Raw genomic sequence first — 23,177 nt, forward strand, 5'->3', positions numbered from 1 at the left:
CTGTTGCTGTGACCAGACAACATGCGGTCTAAGGAACTCTCAATTGAGGTGAAGCAGAACATCCTGAGGCTGAAAAAAAAGAAAAAATCCATCAGAGAGATAGCAGACATGCTTGGAGTAGCAAAATCAACAGTCGGGTACATTCTGAGAAAAAAGGAATTGACTGGTGAGCTTGGGAACTCAAAAAGGCCTGGGCGTCCACGGATGACAACAGTGGTGGATGATCGCCGCATACTTTCTTTGGTGAAGAAGAACCCGTTCACAACATCAACTGAAGTCCAGAACACTCTCAGTGAAGTAGGTGTATCTGTCTCTAAGTCAACAGTAAAGAGAAGACTCCATGAAAGTAAATACAAAGGGTTCACATCTAGATGCAAACCATTCATCAATTCCAAAAATAGACAGGCCAGAGTTAAATTTGCTGAAAAACACCTCATGAAGACAGCTCAGTTCTGGAAAAGTATTCTATGGACAGATGAGACCAAGATCAACCTGTACCAGAATGATGGGAAGAAAAAAGTTTGGAGAAGAAAGGGAACGGCACATGATCCAAGGCACACCACATCCTCTGTAAAACATGGTGGAGGCAACGTGATGGCATGGGCATGCATGGCTTTCAATGGCACTGGGTCACTTGTGTTTATTGATGACATAACAGCAGACAAGAGTAGCCGGATGAATTCTGAAGTGTACCGGGATATACTTTCAGCCCAGATTCAGCCAAATGCCGCCAAGTTGATCGGACGGCGCTTCATAGTACAGATGGACAATGACCCCAAGCATACAGCCAAAGCTACCCAGGAGTTCATGAGTGCAAAAAAGTGGAACATTCTGTAATGGCCAAGTCAATCACCAGATCTTAACCCAATTGAGCATGCATTTCACTTGCTCAAATCCAGACTTAAGACGGAAAGACCCACAAACAAGCAAGACCTGAAGGCTGCGGCTGTAAAGGCCTGGCAAAGCATTAAGAAGGAGGAAACCCAGCGTTTGGTGATGTCCATGGGTTCCAGACTTAAGGCAGTGATTGCCTCCAAAGGATTCGCAACAAAATATTGAAAATAAAAATATTTTGTTTGGGTTTGGTTTATTTGTCCAATTACTTTTGACCTCCTAAAATGTGGAGTGTTTGTAAAGAAATGTGTACAATTCCTACAATTTCTATCAGATATTTTTGTTCAAACCTTCAAATTAAACGTTACAATCTGCACTTGAATTCTGTTGTAGAGGTTTCATTTCAAATCCAATGTGGTGGCATGCAGAGCCCAACTCGCGAAAATTGTGTCACTGTCCAAATATTTCTGGACCTAACTGTATATATATAATTTGGTGTCTGTTCACACACAGCTACCACGCCCTTTCCACAGGCATTGTTATTTAAGCACCTTATGCTTGGGCCTGTTCCGCCTTCATTCATGGCTGATGGGTGGGCACTGTCAGGGCTAGTTCTGACATTGTCCCAGTGTCTGCGGCATACAGCTGCACGTGCTGAGACGTAGACTGCCTTTATTTGCAGTTTAGCCTGTCTTTGCAGCATGGGAGTGGTTCTGACATGAATCAGGTATATGTGTGCTTTAATATGGTTCTGCTTTTAATTTAATCAGTTAGCCGTATGGCACAGTGAAAAAATAAATATAGCGTAGGACCTCCCTATAGAGATTTGCCTTGACGTTGGCAGGGGCGGCTCAAATTATTGATCAATCATTTGCTAAAAATCTCAATTTGCATTATAGTACAGTTGGAATTTATTGTGAATTTACACTAAAAATTTTTTTATTTTTTTTGCATACCATTCTCGGGCAGTGCTGGCTTCCCCCCTTCTCTGTCAGTCTTTACATGTCTCCCTTTAAACATGACAGCTGACATGAGCCTTTCAGAGAAAACTACGGGCAGCATGAATTAAAGTCTGCCTCTCATTTCAGCCAGGTATTTTTTACTCTGACACTGTAGTGTTAAAGCAAAAATGTTTAAATTCAGCTGCAGACTATCTGGTGACTAGTCCAAGAGACGGGTCCCTGGCAACTTCTCTGCATCCCGCAGTCCTTGAGTGACAGGTATATCTCAGTGTGTGTATGGAGAGACCTGTTACTCAAGGGGCAAAAGAAAGCTGGTATGGACCAGTTGCCCAAGTGCGATGGCTTTTAAATGTGGTTTCGCTGCAGTGTCTCAAAGTAAAAATATCTGTCTGTAATGACAGAACTAGAGATGAGTGAACCTTAGGCTCAAAGCTCGGGATTCAGGCTTGGAAAATGATCTAAAAATCAGCCAGGTGAGCATCGCGCTGTGCTCGTGTCTGCGTGATGCCTTGCTTTGTGTGCGCTGTAGGTACTGTTTCTTCGGCTCAAATTAGGCTTACATTCAACATACTAAGATGTGTAGCTCAGAGAGAATAAAAATAACGCCACCCACACACCTCCAGAAGTGTTTAGTTAAGCTGCTTTCACACATCCGGTTTTTGCAGTGCAGCTCAATCCGGCTCAAAAACCTATGCAACGGATGCGGCGGAAAAAAACGGATCCGTTGCTTAAGTTTTTCCATGCGGCCCGTCTGTTTTTTGGCGGATGTGGCTTGATACTGAGCATGCGCAGTGCAAAAAACCGCGGCCGGAGGCGTTTTTTTGCCGCAGGACACTGCATCCGGCGTGCATAGGCTTGCATTGTAAATCACGCCGGATCTGGCGCAATGCGTTTTTTTCGCCGCTCAAAAAAACGTGCCAGGCAACGTTCCATCCGGCCGCTGCATCCGCAAAAAAACAGACGCAACTCAAGGTCATGCGGCACAATACGGCGCTAATGCAAGTCTATGCAGAAAAAAACGCAACCGGCGGCAAAAAAAAAACGGTTGCATTTTTTCTGCAAAGCGCCGTATTGTGCCGCTCAGCAAAAACCGGATGTGTGAAAGCAGCCTTATGGGCCAAAAGCAACACCCTTCCGGAGGTGGGTGGGCAGTGTTTTGTTTTTTGTTTTTTTTTTCTTAATTCTCCATGAACTACACATCTTAGCCTTACATTCAGCATACTATATGTGCACATGTGCATTTTTCCTACCTTTTGAATGCGTTTAAAACTGCAGCGTCTCAATGACAAAATGCATGCATTGTGCTTCTCCAGCAAAGTCTATGAGAAGTTGGCAAATTCCATGTGCATGTTGCTTTTTTAAGGCAACGTTTTGGATTCCATATATTTGACAAAATCGATGTGTTTAAAAAAGCAGCATGTCACTTCTATTGTGCGTTTTGGCTTCATTTTCCACCCATTGAAATCAATGATGTGTGTGAAAAAACGCAACCAAAATGTTTAGTTGTGCATTTGCACTGCATTTTGTTGCGTTCTGCATGCTTTTTTGACAAACAAAACGCAGGTCTTTCAGTAGCTCTCGCTCTGTCAATGTCGGTCTCGCTCCGTCAATGTCGGTCTCGCTCTGTCAGTGTCGGTCGGTCTCGCTCTGTCAGTGTCGGTCGGTCTCGCTCTGTCAGTGTCGGTCGGTCGGTCTCTACCTCTCACCCCCTCTCATACTCACAGATTACCGACGCGGCACTGCACGGCTGTCACACTGCTCCGGCGGCTTCTCCTGCTTTTGAAAATGCCGGCCGCTCATTATTCCATCTCATATTCACTGCTTCCCCCGCCCACCGGTGCCTATGATTGGTTGCAGTCAGATGAGCCCCCACGCTATCTGACAGCTGTCTGACTGCAACCAATCACAGCCGCCAGTGGGCGGGTCTATATCATGCAATAATAAACGGCGTGCGGTCCCCCCAATTTTGATACCAGCCAAGGTTAAGCCACACAGCTGAGGTTTGGTATTCTCAGGATGGGGAGCCCCACTTTATGGGGAGCCCCCAGCCTAAAAATATCAACCAGCAGCCTCCGGGAAATGCCGCATTTATTAGATGCGACAGTCCCGGGACTCTACCCGGCTCATCTCGATTGCCCTGGTGCGGTGGCAATCGAGGTAATAAGGAGTTAATGGCAGCCCATAGCGGCCACTAAGGCCTAGCTTAGTGATGGCAGGTGTCTGAGACATCCCCCTACCACTAAATTGTACTGAAAGTAAATAAACACACACCGAAAAATCCTTTATTTGAAATAAAAGACATAAAAAACCACCCTCTTTCACCACTTTAATAATCCCCAAACACCCCTCCAGGTCCGACGTAATCCACACGAGGTCCCACGACTCATTCAGCTCTGCTACATTGGAAACTGACAGGAGTAGCCGTAGAGCACGGCCGCTCTCTGTGAGCTTCACGGAGCAACTGAAGTGAGTCGCTCTGTCAGCGGTGACTTCACTCAGGTTACCCGCGGCCACAGCTGCATTCTCCAACTGTCTCAGGTGGAGGACTTCAGCTGTGGCCGCAGGTAACCTGAGTGACTGCACCACTAATCGCGCGGCTCACTTCAGTCACCCAGGTGACTTGCGTTCACAGGTGAGTCCTTCACTTGTGATCGTAAATCAGGCCGCGACAGAGAGAGCCGCGCGATGACAGTGAACTCGGGTGAAGCGCTGATGTCACTGCTGCAGACCCCTGTGTCCTGGCACTGACCTCAGAGGTTAATCTGAGTTCATGACAGCACATAGACAGAGCCACAGGATAACAATGAAGTCGGGTGAAGTTCATCCGAGTTCATTCTCATCGCGCGGCTCTGTCTGCTGTCAGCGGGCATGTAGCAGAACTGAGTTGCCATGGGACCGCACTGTCAAAAATGCATCCAAAACGCATGTAAAATGCATCCAAAACGTATGCGTTTTGGATGCATTTTTTTTGTCAAACGCAATGTTTACAGTTGTCATTCTGCCAGACGGTGCATTTTTTTTGACAATTGCAGAACGCAGCGTGCGCACATACCCTAAGCCTAATTTGAGCCGAAGAAACAGTCTCCGCAGCGCGCACAAAGGAAGACATCACGCAGACACGAGCATAGGGCGATATTCACCTGGCTGATTTCACGTCATTTTCCGAGCACCGAGCCTAAGGTTCGCTCATCTCTAGACAGAGCCAGACTGATTCATAACACATCATTTGAGTAATGGTAATCACTTAACAGGTTCCCATGCTTGCTTAAGTGGTATTTGTAGGCAATCAACATACTATAGTATCTGTGTGAGCAGAACAAAGTTAACTCTTTTAGAAGGTGATATCTGCTTTGTAACCAAACAACGTGCCCGAGGGTATCCCGCCCTAGGGACAATTAATGCGATTGCACCATAGGTAATTTGTTAAATATTCAATTCATTTCTGAAATTTCCAGGGAGCACAGTTAGCTGGCCCCTTTATGTAAGTGAATCAAGGCATACAGCTGTGGTTTATTGCTTCTTCCGCTACATGCAGATATGCTATGTGATGGGTCATATATAACAAATAGTGTGTCATTCGTTCTTGTATGCTGCACTAATTGGCTCTGTGCATGGTGTATATGTGCAGGTAATTCATGATACACAGATCCGGTTTTTGGTGGATGCAGTTTTAAGGATTGTTATTCTGTAGTTCACTGGATGAAGTCTAACAATTGTAACACATGTATAAACTTTTGTCCACAAACAAACTGATACTGGCATTGCCTTATTGACATTATATGTATATAAATGGACACCATTCACATAATTATAACGCATAATATTAATTGGTTGTTTGATAATCAAGATTATGGATATTATCGGCTTCTGTAAATTGGTTAGTGTCCCTCCTGGTGGCTCCCTGTTCTCCACTTTTTTTGTATGGTTTTTATATTTTTTCACAATAAAATTATATTTGATTAAACACCTATGGTGCAATCGCATTAATTGTCCCTAGGGCGGGATACCCTCGGGCACGTTGTTTGGTTAGTTTATGGTATGTGTGTACTAACTATATGTAAAGGACAACTTGTTTATTAACTGACATCTGCTTTGTATCTGATTTCTGGTATATTTTTGAACTTGCTTCTGCTGTGCTATACATTTCTCTAGGATAAAGCAAACAAGAGGCGAATGTTAATGTCAATTGATCGGAGAAAGAAGTTATTAAAGTTTCTGCGTCGCACTCGCTATGATTCATTTGAACACGTCTGCTCTCAGCTTGGTATTGAATATACCTTCCCACCAGAATACTACAGGAGGGCAACAAAACGATGGATAGCAAAGAAAGCTTTCTGCTTGCAGGTCTGTATTTTCTTGCCTCGTGTACATTTCTCATGTGCAGTTGGAATATACAAATACTTTTCCACATTAAAGCACCACTACAGCGGGGTGGTTTTTTTTCACCGCTGTAGTGGTCTTTTAAATGTAAGCTCCCTGTCTTATACTCTCCTTTCACTGTTTTCATACTTTACCTACGCCGCCCGGTCCCACGGTGCCTTCTTGTGCCCGTAGATTCTGACTGGCCAAAAGTCAGAAGCTACATCACAGGCGCTCAATGCATCTCTGAGAGCCAGATCAAGACTCCCATAGAGATGCATTGAAGAGTGACCTCAGTTGTGCTCCATGAAGCACTGGAGCTGCCAGTCTGGAGCGACACTGGAAAAGCAGGAAGACGGCAGAAGGTGAGTATAGGACAGTGCCCGAGGGACTTAGATTTAAAGCAGCACTACAGCGGTGCAGTAAAAAAAAAACAACACTATTTGTGCTTTAAGTTTAAAGGGTATGCATACCTTTTAGAACCGAATTATTTAGTCATATAGCACAAACAGTCCATCTGCATTGCATCACTTCCATCTGTCCTACTTCTTGGCAACTTTTAGAAGAAAGAGTGAACACGTGAGCATGACTGCTTAATCAAACTACATATTGATTAAAGGGCTTTTCTAGGTTCAGAAAATCTGTCCTCTGCCTGCATTTTATTTTGAAAAAACATGCTTTGTTTGCAGGGCTGTGGAGACTGAGTCTGAGTCGGTGTTCGTTTTGGTCGAGTCGGTATAAAATGGACCGACTCAGACTCCTAAAATCTAATATATAAAGCTGTGTGTGTGTGTGTGTGTGTGTGTGTGTGTGTGTGTGTGTGTCCGGGATTGGCATCCGCACCGTCGCAGCTACATTCTCAAATTTTGCACACTCACACTTCTGGACCCCGAGAGCGTCATAGGCTATGTTTCGAGGGGAAATTTTAACCCCGCTCTTTACAGTTATTCGCCAAAAAAACCTGCCTCCATTAAAGCAAATGGAGCTCGGAGCCACAGTGCAGCCAGAACTTCAGAAGAATGCGCAGCCACGCCCTTATATGGAATGTTGGCGTGTCACAATGCAGCCAGGGAAAGAGACAGACAGGGTAAGAAACAGACATAGACAAGGTAAGAGACAGACACAAAGAGATAGACACAGACAAAGATACAGACTGACAGGGAAAGTGACAGAGAGAGACAGACTGGGAGAGAGACAGACTGGGAGAGAGACAGACTGGGAGAGAGACAGACTGGGAGAGAGACAGACTGGGAGAGAGACAGACTGGGAGAGAGACAGACTGGGAGAGAGACAGACTGGGAGAGAGACAGACTGGGAGAGAGACAGACTGGGAGAGAGACAGACTGGGAGAGAGACAGACTGGGAGAGAGACAGACTGGGAGAGAGACAGACTGGGAGAGAGACAGACTGGGAGAGAGACAGACTGGGAGAGAGACAGACTGGGAGAGAGACAGACTGGGAGAGAGACAGACTGGGAGAGAGACAGACTGGGAGAGAGACAGACTGGGAGAGAGACAGACTGGGAGAGAGACAGACTGGGAGAGAGACAGACTGGGAGAGAGACAGACTGGGAGAGAGACAGACTGGGAGAGAGACAGACTGGGAGAGAGACAGACTGGGAGAGAGACAGACTGATATATACAGAGGGGGAGACAGACAGAGAATGGAAGAGAAACAGAGAGATAATTACTATCCCGGGCAGCGCCAGGTGCTATGTTGTGAGGCGAAATTTTAACCCTGCGCGTTCCAATTTACCAATCAATTTTGTCCCCATCTACATAATGGGGAAAAAGTGAAACGAAAAGTGTTGGGGGCAAATTGACAGCTGCCAGATGTGAACAAGGGGGACTTAAAGAATGAGAGCGATGGCACCAAAGAGTATATACCGTACAGTTGCTAAGGTGGGGCCCCGACATGGGATACTCACCACACTCGGGGATATGAACGCACACACAAAATGCGTCACACACTACCACGTGCTTGAACACATACCACCCTCAGCACACATCTCACCACGCATACACCAACCTCGCCACATAATCACCCTAAAACACACACAAATCTGGTATTATCCTTCAAAAATAAATTTCTTTGTCGCTCCATTGGGAGACCCAGACAATTGGGTGTATAGGCTATGCCTCCGGAGGCCGCACAAAGTATTACACTAAAAGTGTAAAGCCCCTCCCCTTCTGCCTATACACCCCCCGTGCTCCCACGGGCTCCTCAGTTTTTTTGCTTTGTGCGAAGGAGGCACACATGCACGCATAGCTCCACAATTTAGTCAGCAGCAGCTGCTGACTATGTCGGATGGAAGAAAAGAGGGCCCTTAACAGGGCCCCCAGCATGCTCCCTTCTCACCCCACTCTTGTCGGCGGTGTTGTTAAGGTTGAGGTATCCATTGCGGGTACGGAGGCTGGAGCCCACATGCTGTTTTCCTTCCCCATCCCCCTTAGGGCTCTGGGTGAAGTGGGATCCTAATCGGTCTCCAGGCACTGAGACCGTGCTCCATCCACAGCTCCTGAGGACTCTGCTGGATAGGAGCCGAGTATCGTTCAGGGACATGGCCCTGCTACTTTGAGGTACTCTGTGTCCCCGTGGGGACCGCGCACAGCAACACTCCAGCATTGCTGGGTGTGCTAGTGCACCGGGGACCGCGGCGCTGACTGCGTTTGTGCCATTACACACTGCAGCGTCGCTGAGTGTGTTAGTGTATGGGGACTACCGCGCTGACCGCCGCTGCCATTGTTATCACTGCGGCGCGGCTGGGACTGTTAGTGCGCCGGGGACTTCCGCGCCGACCGCGCTTATATGGCGGCCGCGCTTATAACTCGAGTCCCCGGCTTTTGCGGCCTAGTCTCTTTTTCTTCCCGCCCCCAGCCCTGCCAGTCAGGGGAAGGGCGGGACGCTGTACAGGACGGCAGCACTGAGGGCTGGAGCATGCTTTGCATACTCCACCCCCCTCACTGTGCACAGTGGGGCACCAGTTCCCGCACTTTCTGGGTCACGCCCACGGCTCCCTCCTCTCCTCAGGACGCCGGCAGCCATTCCTGTCAGCTCCTCTGACGCTGCAGAGGGGAGACAAGCTCTGGGGGACCCAGGCAGGGATTCTGGTGGCCACAGAACCGCTTTAAGCGGGCGGTAAGCAGCACCTGAGGTGCTGGCCCCACTTGTGCAGAAGTGTAATTATAGATTATATGTTTATAGGCTATACTTTACACTGTATGGTGCACGGTTGATTTCTGGCTATATACCCTATTGTGTTGCTCAGGGGAGACAACAGCATGGCGCCCACAAGAAGCAGGGGTGCCAAAACACAGGCTTACTATGCTGCCTGCGCCGCATGTACGACCTCGCTACCGGCAGGTTCCACTGACCCTCATTGTGTGCACTGCTCGGCCCCTGTGGCACTTGCTCAGCCGGAGCCTCTGCTAAGGGGGGCCCAGGGGGAACCACCAGCTAACACTGTCCAGGTGACAGGGACGGAGTTTGCAGTTTTTACTGACAGACTTTCTGAGACTATGGCTAAGATTCTAGAAGCTTTGCAGTCCAGACCGGTATCTCAGACCATGGGCACTGTGGAATCATTGCCCCCTGGTTCCCCTCAGTTGGAACAACAATGTTCCCCCGGGGTGTCTCATAGATCCCAGGGTGAGGTCTCTGACACGGACCGCAGCCCCAGACCGCCTAAGCGAGCTCGCTGGGAAATCCCCTCGACCTCATCACATTGTTCAGGGTCTCAGAGGGAGGACTCTCTGTATGATGAAGCGGAGGTAGCTGATCAGGATTCTGATCCTGAGGCCGCTCTCAACCTTGATACTCCTGATGGTGACGCCATAGTAAATGATCTTATCGCGTCCATACATCAAATGTTGGATATTTCTCCCTCGGCTCCTCCAGTGGAGGAGTCAGCCTCTCAGCAGGAGAAATTCCGTTTCAGGTTCCCCAAGCGTACAACGAGTATGTTTCTGGATCACTCCGACTTCAGAGAGGCAGTCCAGAAACACCGAGCTTGTCCAGATAAGCGTTTTTCCAAGCGCCTTAAGGATACACGTTATCCCTTCCCCCCTGACGTGGTCAAGGGCTGGACTCAGTGTCCCAAGGTGGATCCTCCAATCTCCAGACTGGCGGCTAGATCCATAGTTGCAGTTGAAGATGGGGCTTCGCTCAAGGATGCCACTGACAGACAGATGGAGCTCTGGTTGAAATCCATCTATGAAGCTATCGGCGCGTCTTTTGCTCCAGCATTCGCAGCCGTATGGGCACTCCAAGCTATTGCAGCGGGTCAAGCGCAAATTGACGCACTCACACGTACGTCTGCGCCGCAAGTGGCGTCCATAACTTCTCAAACGTCGGCATTTGCGTCCTACGCTATTAATGCTGTCCTGGACTCTGCGAGCCGTACGGCGGTTGCAGCCGACAATTCGGTGGCAATACGCAGGGGCTTGTGGCTACGGGAATGGAAGGCAGATTCGGCTTCCAAAAAGTGCTTAACCGGTTTGCCATTTTCTGGCAACCGTTTGCTTGGTGAGAGGCTGGATGAAATCATCAAACAATCCAAGGGAAAGGAAACATCCTTACCCCAGGCCAAACCAAAATTACCCCAACAGAGGAGGGGACCAATTCTCCTCGTACAAAAGGCCTCAGAAGGATCAGAGGAACTCCGATCCATGGCGGTCTAAGTCACGCCCTAAAAAGACCGCCGGAGGTGCCGCTACCAAGGCGGCTTCCTCATGACTTACGGCCTCCTCACACCGCATCCTCGGTCGGTGGCAGGCTCTCCCGCTTTTCCGACATTTGGCTGCCACAGGTAAAGGACCGTTGGGTGAGAGACATTCTGTCTCACGGTTACAGGATAGAGTTCAGCTCTCGTCCTCCGACTCAATTTTTCAGAACATCTCCGCCTCCCGAGCGAGCCGATGCTCTTCTGCAGGCGCTGGGCACTCTGAAGACAGAAGGAGTGGTGGTCCCTGTTCCTCTTCAGCAACAGGGTCACGGTTTTTACTCCAACCTGTTTGTGGTTCCAAAGAAGGACGGGTCTTTCCGTCCTGTCCTGGACCTAAAACTGCTCAACAAACACGTAAAGGCCAGGCGGTTCCGGATGGAATCCCTCCGCTCCGTCATCGCCTCAATGTCCCAAGGAGATTTCCTTGCATCGATCGATATCAAGGATGCTTATCTCCACGTACCGATTGCTCCAGAGCATCAGCGCTTCCTGCGCTTCGCCATAGGAGACGAACACCTTCAGTTCGTGGCACTGCCGTTCGGCCTGGCGACAGCCCCACGGGTTTTCACCAAGGTCATGGCTGCAGTAGTTGCGGTCCTCCACTCTCAGGGTCACTCGGTGATCCCTTACTTAGACGATCTGCTGGTCAAGGCTCCCTCTCAAGAGGCATGCCAGCACAGCCTCACCGCTACTCTGGAGACTCTCCAGAGTTTCGGGTGGATCATCAATTTTCCAAAGTCAAATCTGACACCGGCCCAATCGCTGACATATCTTGGCATGGAGTTTCATACCCTCTCAGCGATAGTGAAGCTTCCGCTGAACAAGCAGCGTTCACTACAGACGGGGGTGCAATCTCTCCTTCAAGGTCAGTCACACCCCTTGAGGCGCCTCATGCACTTCCTGGGTAAGATGGTGGCAGCAATGGAGGCAGTCCCTTTCGCGCAGTTTCACCTGCGTCCTCTTCAATAGGACATCCTACGCAAATGGGACAGGAAGCCGACGTCCCTCGACAGGAACGTCTCCCTCTCTCAGGCAACCAAAGCTTCCCTTCGGTGGTGGCTTCATCCCACTTCATTATCGAAGGGGAAATCCTTCCTACCCCCATCCTGGGCGGTGGTCACGACGGACGCGAGTCTGTCAGGGTGGGGAGCAGTTTTTCTCCACCACAGGGCTCAGGGTACGTGGACTCGGCAAGAGTCCTCACTTCAGATCAACGTTCTGGAGATCAGGGCAGTGTATCTAGCCCTAAAAGCGTTCCAGCAGTGGCTGGAAGGCAAGCAGATCCGAATTCAGTCGGACAACTCCACAGCGGTGGCTTACATCAACCACCAAGGAGGAACACGCAGTCGGCAAGCCTTCCAGGAAGTCCGGCGGATTTTGATGTGGGTGGAAGCCACGGCCTCCACCATCTCCGCAGTTCACATCCCGGGCGTGGAAAACTGGGAAGCAGATTTTCTCAGTCGCCAGGGCATGGACGCAGGGGAATGGTCCCTTCACCCGGACGTGTTTCAGGAGATATGTTGCCGCTGGGGGATGCCGGACGTCGACCTAATGGCGTCCCGGCACAACAACAACGTCACGGCATTCATGGCACGTTCTCACGATCACAGAGCTCTGGCGGCAGACGCCTTAGTTCAGGATTGGTCGCAGTTTCAACTCCCTTATGTGTTTCCTCCGCTGGCACTGTTGCCCAGAGTGTTACGCAAGATCAGGGCAGACTGCCGCCGCGCCATCCTCGTCGCTCCAGACTGGCCGAGGAGGTCGTGGTACCCGGATCTGTGGCATCTCACGGTCGGCCAACCGTGGGCACTACCAGACCGACCAGACTTGCTGTCTCAAGGGCCGTTTTTCCATCTGAATTCTGCGGCCCTCAACCTGACTGTGTGGCCATTGAGTCCTGGATCTTAGCGTCTTCAGGATTATCTCAAGAGGTCATTGCCACTATGAGACAGGCTAGGAAACCAACGTCCGCCAAGATCTACCACAGGACGTGGAAAATATTCCTGTCATGGTGCTCTGATCAGGGTTTTTCTCCCTGGCCATTTGCCTTGCCCACTTTTCTGTCCTTTCTTCAGTCCGGATTGGAAAAGGGTTTGTCGCTTGGCTCCCTTAAGGGACAAGTCTCTGCGCTCTCTGTGTTTTTTCAGAAGCGCTTGGCCAGACTTCCACAGCTACGCACGTTCCTGCAGGGGGTTTGTCACATCGTCCCTCCTTGCAAACGTCCGTTGGAACCCTGGGATCTGAACAGGGTGCTGATGGTTCTTCAGAAACCACCGTTCGAGCCAATGAGGGATATCTCTCTCGCACGCCTTTCGCAGAAAGTGGTTTTCCTAGTAGCAGTCACTTCACTTCGGAGAGTGTCTGAGCTAGCAGCATTGTCATGCAAAGCCCCTTTCCTGGTGTTTCACCAGGACAAGGTGGTTCTGCGTCCGGTTCCGGAATTTCTACCTAAGGTGGTATCCCCTTTTCATCTCAATCAGGATATCTCCTTACCCTCTTTTTGCCCTCATCCAATTCACCAATGTGAAAAGGATTTGCACTTGTTAGATCTGGTGAGAGCACTCAGACTCTACATTTCTCGTACGGCGCCCCTTCGCCGCTCGGATGCACTCTTTGTCCTTGTCGCTGGCCAGCGTAAAGGGTCACAGGCTTCCAAATCAACCCTGGCTCGGTGGATCAAGGAACCAATTCTCGAAGCTTACCGTTCTGCTGGGCTTCCGGTTCCCTCAGGGCTGAAGGCCCATTCTACCAGAGCCGTGGGTCCCAATGGAGCGACAAAGAAGAAGGGAATTTTGTTTACTTACCGTAAATTCCTTTTCTTCTAGCTCCAATTGGGAGACCCAGCACCCGCCCCTGTTTTTTTGTGTACACATGTTGTTCATGTTGAATGGTTTCAGTTCTCCGATATTCCTTCGGATTGAATTTACTTTAAACCAGTTTATAATTTTTTTCCTCCTTCTTGCTTTTGCACCAAAACTGAGGAGCCCGTGGGAGCACGGGGGGTGTATAGGCAGAAGGGGAGGGGCTTTACACTTTTAGTGTAATACTTTGTGCGGCCTCCGGAGGCATAGCCTATACACCCAATTGTCTGGGTCTCCCAATTGGAGCTAGAAGAAAAGGAATTTACGGTAAGTAAACAAAATTCCCTTCATCTGATTAATAAGCAGCCAAACTACAAGAACAACAAATGTACCATATAGGAAATATGGCAGCTGTCAGTCACATGACCTGTCTATTATGTGTATGTGTGAGCTAATATATACTGTCAGGGGGAGGGCTTTCTGTTGCCTGGAGATTTAGAAGGCTGCCAATAGCAACCAATCACAGCTTAGCTTCTATTTTGCTACAGTTAATTAATCTGAGCTCTGATTGGTTAATATAGGCAACAATTTAATAATTACATTTCTATCTATTTGTTTTGTGGTCTTTGTGTGCAGAATACATTTTTGTTAATACATTCTATTTTGTTAACAGCAGTTATTAACCAGGGCGAAGCCGGGTAGTACAGCTAGTATATAATAAATTGGGTACAGTAGTTGAATGCAGAATGTGCTGAATATATTTTATGCAAATTTGGGAAAGTTATGAAATGTCCTATAAATGGCTGTTCTATTCCTGATCTAAGGCTACATTCACACACAGCGTTTTTGCTGCGTTTTTTGAGGATACGTTTTTCAGCTGCAAAAGCAGATCAGATTTTTAAAAAATCGCATCACCTGAAAGGTTTTTGAGCTCATACATAATGTTTTCAATAGCAAAAGCAGATTAGAAAAACGCCACACAAACTGACATGCTCATTCTTTGTGAGGATCTGTTTTTAAGCCCAAAAACGGATCCTCACAAAACAATGCTTCAAACATACTGTAAGTACAATTAAACTAATGAATGAGACTAATGAACAACAGCTAGAGGAAAATTTAGGATTCAGTATGTTTGAGATGGAAGGCCACAGTGCTGTTCATGTAATGGAGGAACAAACAGATATTACAACAGAAGAACAGCAAAATGATACTTTAGAATTAGATGATCTTGTTGAAGTTGCTTCAAAATACTTTCATATTCATCACATGCGCTGTGTTGTGCAGATTCTGCAGTTGGCAATAAGAGAGAGTCTGCAAGAGGGACATGCTGGAAATCTGATTGGAAAAGTGAGGAAATTGGTTATTGCTGGCAGAACCCCTAAAATTGATTCCATCTTGAGGAGACGTGCTGGGGAAGGGGCAATTGTCGATTAAGCCACTCGGTGGGGCAGCACTTATTTAATGATTGAGCGATTGCTTGAACTAAAACCGTTTCTTGTAGATATGGCGAACCCTCAGGTAACCCTAAATGAAGGTCAATGGACACAGGAGGCTGAATTGAAGGAATTGCTTAATCACCCACTTACCGTGACTAACAAATTACAAGCTGAGGATTTAAGTCCTGGCATTTTCATAAGGGAGTGGAAGAACTTGCTATTTTGCCTGTCCCAAAGAGGAGATGTAATCACAGCTGAAACGGAGAGAGACACAGCTATTATAGTTATAGCTATTATAATATATAAAGCTGTGTGTGTGTGTGTGTGTGTGTGTGTGTCCGGGATTGGCATCTGCACTGTTGCAGCTACAGCCACAAAATTTTGCACACTCACACGTCTGGACCTCGAGAGCGTCATAGGCTATGTTTTGAGGGGAAATTTTAACCCCGCGCTTTAGTTATTCGCCAAAAAACCTGCCTCCATTAAAACAAATGGAGTTGGGAGCCACAGTGCAGCCAGAACTTCAGAAGAATGCGCACCCACACCCTTATATGGAATGTTGGCATGTCACAATGCAGCCAGGGAAAGAGACAGACACAGACAGGGAAAGAGGCAGACACAGACAGGGTAAGAAACAGACATTGACAGAGTAAGAGACAGACAAAGAGGCAGACTGACAGGGAAAGAGAGAGACAGACAAAGAGACAGACACAGGGAAAGAGACAGACACAGGGAAAGAGACAGACACAATTACATTTATATTTATTTGTTTTGTGGTTTTTGTGTGCTGAATACATTTCTGTTAATACATTCTATTTTGTTAACAGCAGTTATTAACCCAGGTAAAGCCGGGTAGTACAGCTAGTTGGAAATAAAATTCTTCTGGCAACTGTTTATGTTGACCCAAGTCATCGTATACTGCTTGATGATCAACAGCTTACTAGATGATAAGAAGCTCTGACTGAGGTAGCAGTTAGGATAGATGGCGTACAGGACTGCCAGGCGCAAGAGGACTTGGGTCCTCACAGTGCTACTGCTGCCATATCTTCATCCTCATCAGATGAGGAGTTTAACTTTCACAAGTATTTGGATGACATGGAGCATGCAAAGCGTTACCGCAAGGAAAAAGATTTCACTCTGTCTCCTATAGCAAGCAGATTTGACCATATGTCAGCAACATTTTTCACTTGCTCTCAAAGAAATAGAAAAATTCAACCGTTCATCAAAACTGACTGTGCACGAGGCAATGTCTTTATACCTGGAAATTGTTAGAGATGTTGCCCATGTGGTTATGGCTTTGCCTCCAACCCAAATTAGTGTAGAGAGGTTGTTCTCTAGACTTAAAATTATTAGGTCAGTTTTGAGGTCATCTATGAAGGAGGATCTGATGGAGGCAACTCTATTTCTTACAACAAATTCATAGACTGCACAAATGTTATTTAGCATGTTTTTGTTGAAGACTGATTCTTGCTACTTACATAGTTTATTACATAGTGTTTTTATATATATATATATATATATATATATATATATATATATATATATATATATATATATATATATATATATATATATATATATATATATATATATATATATATATATATATATATATATATATTTGCAATTTATTAGTTTTTTGTTCTAAAGTTGTATTTCAATACATATATTCTATCTAAATATCTTGGTTATTGTATAATAAAAATTATTAAATGTCTGATGTTCACATTGTACGACAATACATTTTTCACTTAAATATAAGCAATATATGTCTGAGTCCTGGAGTCGGTGCAAAGGAAATTGAGGAGTCGGAGTCGCAGGTTTGGCTTACTGACTCCACAGCCCTGTTTGCTTGCCCTCCCTGTGTCCAAAGCTGAGTCTCCACCACTGCTTCCATTGTGTTATTGTAGAACAAAATCTGCAGGAGACGAAAGGCGCAAATGTATTATGGTGTCTTATCCTAATAGCATAAGAGAAAAGTGCTTGAAACCACTCACCTCGGGGGAGTTGTGAGGGTCACAACTGCCTTTAGAGTATAATATTGAACCACACAGGCTGCTGCGTACCCAGCAGATACAGGATAATAACGCAGAGCTGAGCCTCCGTCACTGCTCCACAGTACACAGTAAATTGCAGGTAGAGGATGAGTATCCAAAACTGGAAAACTCTGTTTATAATATATAAACTTTGAGAGACCTGCTGCTGCATAGTATCTGTAGACTTAAAATGGTAGGCTTTATTTAAAAATATTCTATCTTCCGCCTTGCTTCTGTTTTCAGTGTTTCAGTGAAAATAAACAGAGTTAAATTTTACATGCCCTTTAAAAAGTGAAAAAATGTATTATTGCATTGACAATGACAGGGAATTATATTAATTAGTAATCGTCTTTCTTTTACAATTGGTTCTCAGCATAGAATGTAACGCCTTTTCGTGAATCTTCATTAACTACTAGGGAAATAGAAGAATGTTTAAGAAAGCTAAATCTTTATCTTGACCTTTTAATTCTGACAATCTGTGGGATTTTCTTTACAGGTATATAAGGAATCAAAGATACTTAAAGAAAAGGAAATGTCTCAGAAGAAGAAACGATTTCCTAAAGCCCAACTCCCTCTATATGTTTTTCCCCAACCGAAAAATTGAATTTGGAATCGCATGTTGCTATTCATATGATGAATGTTCTATTTAAGGGTTCATTCAAACAACCAATTATCTCGCATCCAGGAAAAATGGGCCTATTCTTCAGACCAGACTTTGATCAGGATGTGGTCCAAGTGTCATCAGTTTTTCTCATACATGGAGAGAGAAAAAAAAATTGGGGGCACACTATCTGCAAAAAAACACAAACATATGAAGGCCCCATAGACAATCACAGGTACGAGTGCTGTCCGTGAAAACCAGGCATAGATCTTGGACATGAAAAATGGATGTCTGGATGAGGCATAACACCAAGTGATTGCAGATAAAAAAAAATTCTAAATGGAAACTTTGAGCTTTATGCTTTGAACCGATTATTGCATTGTTTGAAAAACTCCAGAATAAATCTGACTTTTGTTACACACGGCTCCATTCTCTGTCACGTTACTTTTTACTGGACGTTATTAACTTGTGTTGTGAATCTTTTTTTTGTGTGTGTCTTCCAAGTTCCAGTCCTAAGAGAGAGTTTGTAATATATTTGTAAGGAGCAACGAAGATCAATTTTAAGTAACCATGTGAAAAATTACACAAAATAACCAAACATTTACAGTATTTCACAACTGCGTACACCCTTCACATTTTTGTAAATATTTTATTATATCTTTTCATGGGACTACGCTGAAGATATGACACTTTGATACAATGTAAAGTAGTCAGTGTACAGCTTAACAGTAAATTAGATGCCTTCTAAATAATTCAACACACAGTCCTTAATGTACAATCGCTGGCAACAAAAGTGAGTACATACTTAAGCGAAAACGGATAAGTTGTGTCTAAAGTGCAAATATTTTGTGTGGCCACCCTTATTTTCAAGCATTGCCTTAAGGCTATGTGCGCACGGAGTTTTTTTCGCGGCGTTTTTGCACAATTTTTCAGGTGCGGTTTTGGGCTCAAAACTGCATGACTTTACTTCCCCAGCAAAGTCTATGACTTTTCATTTTTGCTGTCCGCACACAACTTTTTTTTTTTTTAGCTGCGTTTTTGAGCTAAAAAAATGAACTTGTCAATTCTTTCCTGCATTTTACTGTGTTTTTCACCCATGCAATGCATTGGAAAAACGCAGCAAAACGCAGTGATCAAAACGCACCGTAACGCGGTATAAACGCATGCGTTTTCCAGTACGTTTTTGCCGCTGGTGCGTTTTTGTGCTTGTTTTGCAGCCAACAAAAGCACAAAAATGCAGCGTCAAAAAAACCGCTGTGTGCGCACATAGCCTAAGGGCGGCTTTGCACGTTGCGACATTGCACGTGCGATGTCGATGGGGTCAAATCGAAAGTGACGCACATCCGGCGTCGCAGTCGATATCGCAACGTGTAAACCCTTTTTGATACGATGAACGAGCGCAAAAGCGTCATCGTATCATCGCTGCAGCCTCCGACATTTCCATAATGCCGATGGTGCGACTGGTACGATGTTGTTCCTCGCTCCAGCGGCAGCACACATCGCTGTGTGTGAAGCCGCAGGAGCGAGGAACATCAGCTTACCTGCCGCCGGCTGCAATGAGAAGGACGGAGGTGGGCGGGATGTTTACATCCTGCTCATCTCCGCCCCTCCACTTCAATTGGCCGCCTGCCGTGTGACGCCGCACGACCCGCCCCCCTAAGGAAGGAGGCGGGTCGCCGGCCAGAGGGACGTCGCACGGCAGGTATGTGCGTGTGAAGCTGCCGTAGCGATAATAATCGCTACGGCAGCCTTCACTAGATATCGCACGTGCGATGGGGGCGGGACTATCGCTGCAGCATCGGTAACACATTGTTACCGATGTCGCAACGTGCAAAGCCCGCCTAACTCTATTGGCCATGGAGTTCACTAGAGCTTCACAGATTGCTTCTCCATGATGACATCACATAGCTGGTGGATGTTGCAGACCTTGCACTCCTCCACCTTCTGTTTGAGTCTGCCCCACAGATGCTCAATAGTGTTTAGGGCTGGAGACACACTTGGCCAGTCGAGCATCTTGACCCTCAGTTTCTTTATGTGGTCATCTTGGAGGTGTGTTATGTGTCGTTATGTTGGAATACTGCCCTGCAGCCAAGTTTCTGAAGGGAGGGGATAATGCTCTGCTTCCGTATGTCACAGTACATGTTGGCATTCATGGTTCTCTCAAATGAACTGTAGCTCGTCACAACCAGCATTACTCATGCAGACCCAAACCATGACATAAAACAATACATTCTAGGTTTATTTTAGGCTTTTGTACTGTTAGATTGTAACAAAACAAACTAATAGAATCATTTGTATCTGTACATTGGGCACATTTTTTTTCTTTTCAAGATACAAAGCAGTTACTGTAGACTGGGATGAATCCTCACAAACCGATGATATAATTTGTGTAAAGGTAAGTATTAATGTAATACTAGCATTAATATTGCTCTGTAGGAAGATTAATATTGTGCAAGCCTAGATGGGTCCACCAGGGTCATCTTCCATTTTTTTTTATAGTATCAAGCCATCGAGCTTCTGGTGTTACTCTTCACTTTATTCCTTCTATTCTGACCATGATGACTTTCCAGGATATTTGCTCTCTTTTTATGATGTGTCCAAAGTAGGCAAGGCGTAACTTGTTGATCTTTGCTTTTGAGTGACATGTCTGGTTTCATTTGTTCCAAAATTGAGGTTTGTTCTGGCCATCCATGATATTGATAACATCCTTCTCCAGCACCAAATTTCAAAGGTGTTTATTCCAATTCTGTTTTGTTCCATTATAGTTCAAGTTTCGCATCCATATGTTACTATAAGGCTATGTATGCGCTGTACCTTCGTCACCAGTGAATTGTTCCCCTGATTTGAGCACCTTCTCCAGTGATTTCATTGTTGATTTTCCCATAGCTATTTTCCTATTGACGTCCGGTTTCGTCGCTGCAACTTGATTGATCATTGATCCGAGTAGGTTGAAGTCTAACCAATTCGTCGCCATCTATCTCAAATGTGTCCCTGTCGTACCAGGCAGTAGTCAATATATTTGCCTTTTTTGTATTGAGTAGGAGTTCCATGTTTGAGCTTACCATCTTGACACTCCATAATAAGTCCTTCATTCCATCTACGCTTGTTGCTATCAATGTTGTATTGTCTATATATTTTACTGTTGATGACTTGTTCAACAATTTTGATTCCTTCTTTTTCAGCAAGTCCAGCTTTCCTGAAAATAGCTTCTACATATAAATTGAAGAGAAATGGTGACCAGATGCAACATTGTCTGATGCCTCCCTCTACTTTGAATCATGCCGTGTCACCATGTGCCGTTCAGACTATTGCTTCTTGGTTGATGTAAAGGTTCCAAATGAGGTTTATCGCATGGTCCGGCACACTCCTATCCATCATGGTATTCCAAAGTTTCTGGTGATCAGCACAGTCGAAGACTTTGCCGTAGTCGTTGAAGCAAAAATACAGATCCTTGTTGTATTCCTTGGTCTATTTCAATATCCATCTAATGTTGGCAATTACATCTCTTGTTCATTTGCCTTTTCTGAATCCTGCTTATTCCTCTGGCATCTCTTTGTCAAAGTACGGCTGTAGCCGTGTATGTAGGATCATCAGCAGTATTTGGCTGGCATGAGGTATGAGCACAATAGTCCAATAGTTTCCACAGTCAGTAGTATCTCCCTTCTTCGGAATAGGAGTAAACCTTGATCTTGTCCAGTCCTTCCAGGTCGTCTTTCTTCGATGACCTTTTAGTCTTTTGTGTTAAACATGGCTGGAGGGGGTGTCTCCTCTGCCTATTGTTTATTGTCTTTCTGGCTTCTTCAGTAAGGGGTACTTCACACACAGCGGGATCGCTACTGAGTCACGTTTTTTGTGACCTCATTAGCGATCTCGCTGCATGTGACACTGAGCAGCGATCTGGCCCCTGCTGTGAGATCGCTGCTCGTTACACACAGTGCTGGTTTGTTTTTTTATTGTTGCTCTCCCGCTGATAAGCACACATCGCTTTGTGTGACAGCGAGAGAGCAACAATCCTGAATGTGAAGGGAGCAGGAGCCGGCGTCTGACAGCCTGCGGTAAGCTGTAACCAAGGTAAACATCGGGTAACCAAGGTGGTTACCCGATATTTACCTTCGTTACCAGCCTCCGCAGCTCTCACACTGCCAGTGCCGGCTCCTGCTCCCTGCACACGCTAAGTTAAGCGGTGTGAGCTGGTAACTAAGGTAAACATCGGGTAACCATACCCGATGTTTACCTTAGTTACCAGTGTCCGCAGCTTCCAGACGCCGGCTCCGTGCAAGCGCAGCGTCGCTTGCACGTCGCTGCTGGCTGGGGGCTGGTCACTTGTCGCTGGTGAGATCGGCCTGTTTGACAGCTCACCAGCGACCATGTAGCGATGCAGCAGCGATCCTGACCAGGTCAGATCGCTGGTCGGATCGCTGCTGCATCGCTAAAGTGTGAAGGTACTCTAACTGTTCTTATGTGTCAAATTCTTTAGGCTTTCTTTCATCCGTGTCCAGTGATATAAATCGGTTGTGCAGACCATTGCAAAAATGTTCAGGTATGTTGGTAAAATTGAAGTTGGAAACAACCTCTTGTCTAGTCCTTTTGTACAGCATGACTGTTTGCTGTCAAAAGTTCATGATCTGATTCTTATTCACCATTCAGTGATGTCCATGTGTAGAGTCCCCATTTGTGATTTTGTAAAGAAGGTGTTAATGATGGACAGTTTATTTGTTGTAGAAAAGTAAAAATCTTCTTTCAGCCTTGATTCTTCGCCATGTCCACAGGTCACTCAGGTTAGTTGCGGTCACAGCTGGAGGTTCCCACAGTCCTCCACCTGTGATCACAGTTAACCTGACCTCAGGGGACCTCAATGAACTCTCACTGAGTTCACAGTCCTGCATCTCCTGGCAGAAAAAGGCATTGTTTTTTTTACTAAGAGAAGCAAATTTGGTGCCAAAATATTTACACCATATTCCTGCTCCTGCTGGCAAAAAACGCATCACTACTGCATGCGGTATGATGTGGTAGTATTGCAATTTTTTTTTTGCCAGGAGGTGTAGATTGAGTGCAGGAATATGATGTAAAAATGTAAGAACCAAATCTGCATCTCTTGGCATAAAATGCACAAAAACTGTCAATACGGGCACTAATTCTGGCCATTGTGTGACTTGTATTGTGCATTTTGTAGACGTCTTCCCCTCTACAGGCTGAGTGACCATAAGATACATCAGATTTTCTGTAAGGCCTCTCCACACTGTACTTATACAGTGCATTTGGGGGGTCAGTATAAATTCCTGAAAAACAGGATTCTACTTGACCCCTGTTAGAGACATACAATAAAATGACAAATGGAGTCTGAATGGACTTGTACTTATTTCTCAACAGCGTCCATCTTTTTATACAGTTACAGAAATGTACTCTACAGTCGTGGCTAAAAGTT

The 23,177-nt window shown here is 46.0% G+C and overlaps 1 protein-coding gene across 2 annotated transcripts in view; it reads left to right on the plus strand.

Moving 5' to 3' along the window:
* The window catches only part of MRPS15 (mitochondrial ribosomal protein S15), a 33,863-nt gene extending 15,687 nt beyond the window's left edge, over window positions 1–18,176 (plus strand). For both annotated transcript variants that reach the window (XM_075336048.1, XM_075336047.1), the window contains 2 exons: window positions 5,949–6,140; window positions 17,648–18,176. In XM_075336048.1, coding sequence (XP_075192163.1) covers window positions 5,949–6,140; window positions 17,648–17,755 — 300 coding nt within the window. In that variant the 3' untranslated portion in view covers window positions 17,756–18,176. The remainder of the gene's footprint in view (window positions 1–5,948; window positions 6,141–17,647) is intronic.
* Window positions 18,177–23,177: the final 5,001 nt, after the last annotated feature.

Source organism: Anomaloglossus baeobatrachus, chromosome 2 (genome assembly GCF_048569485.1).
Source record: "Anomaloglossus baeobatrachus isolate aAnoBae1 chromosome 2, aAnoBae1.hap1, whole genome shotgun sequence".
In the NCBI taxonomy this organism is placed as follows: domain Eukaryota; kingdom Metazoa; phylum Chordata; class Amphibia; order Anura; family Aromobatidae; genus Anomaloglossus; species Anomaloglossus baeobatrachus.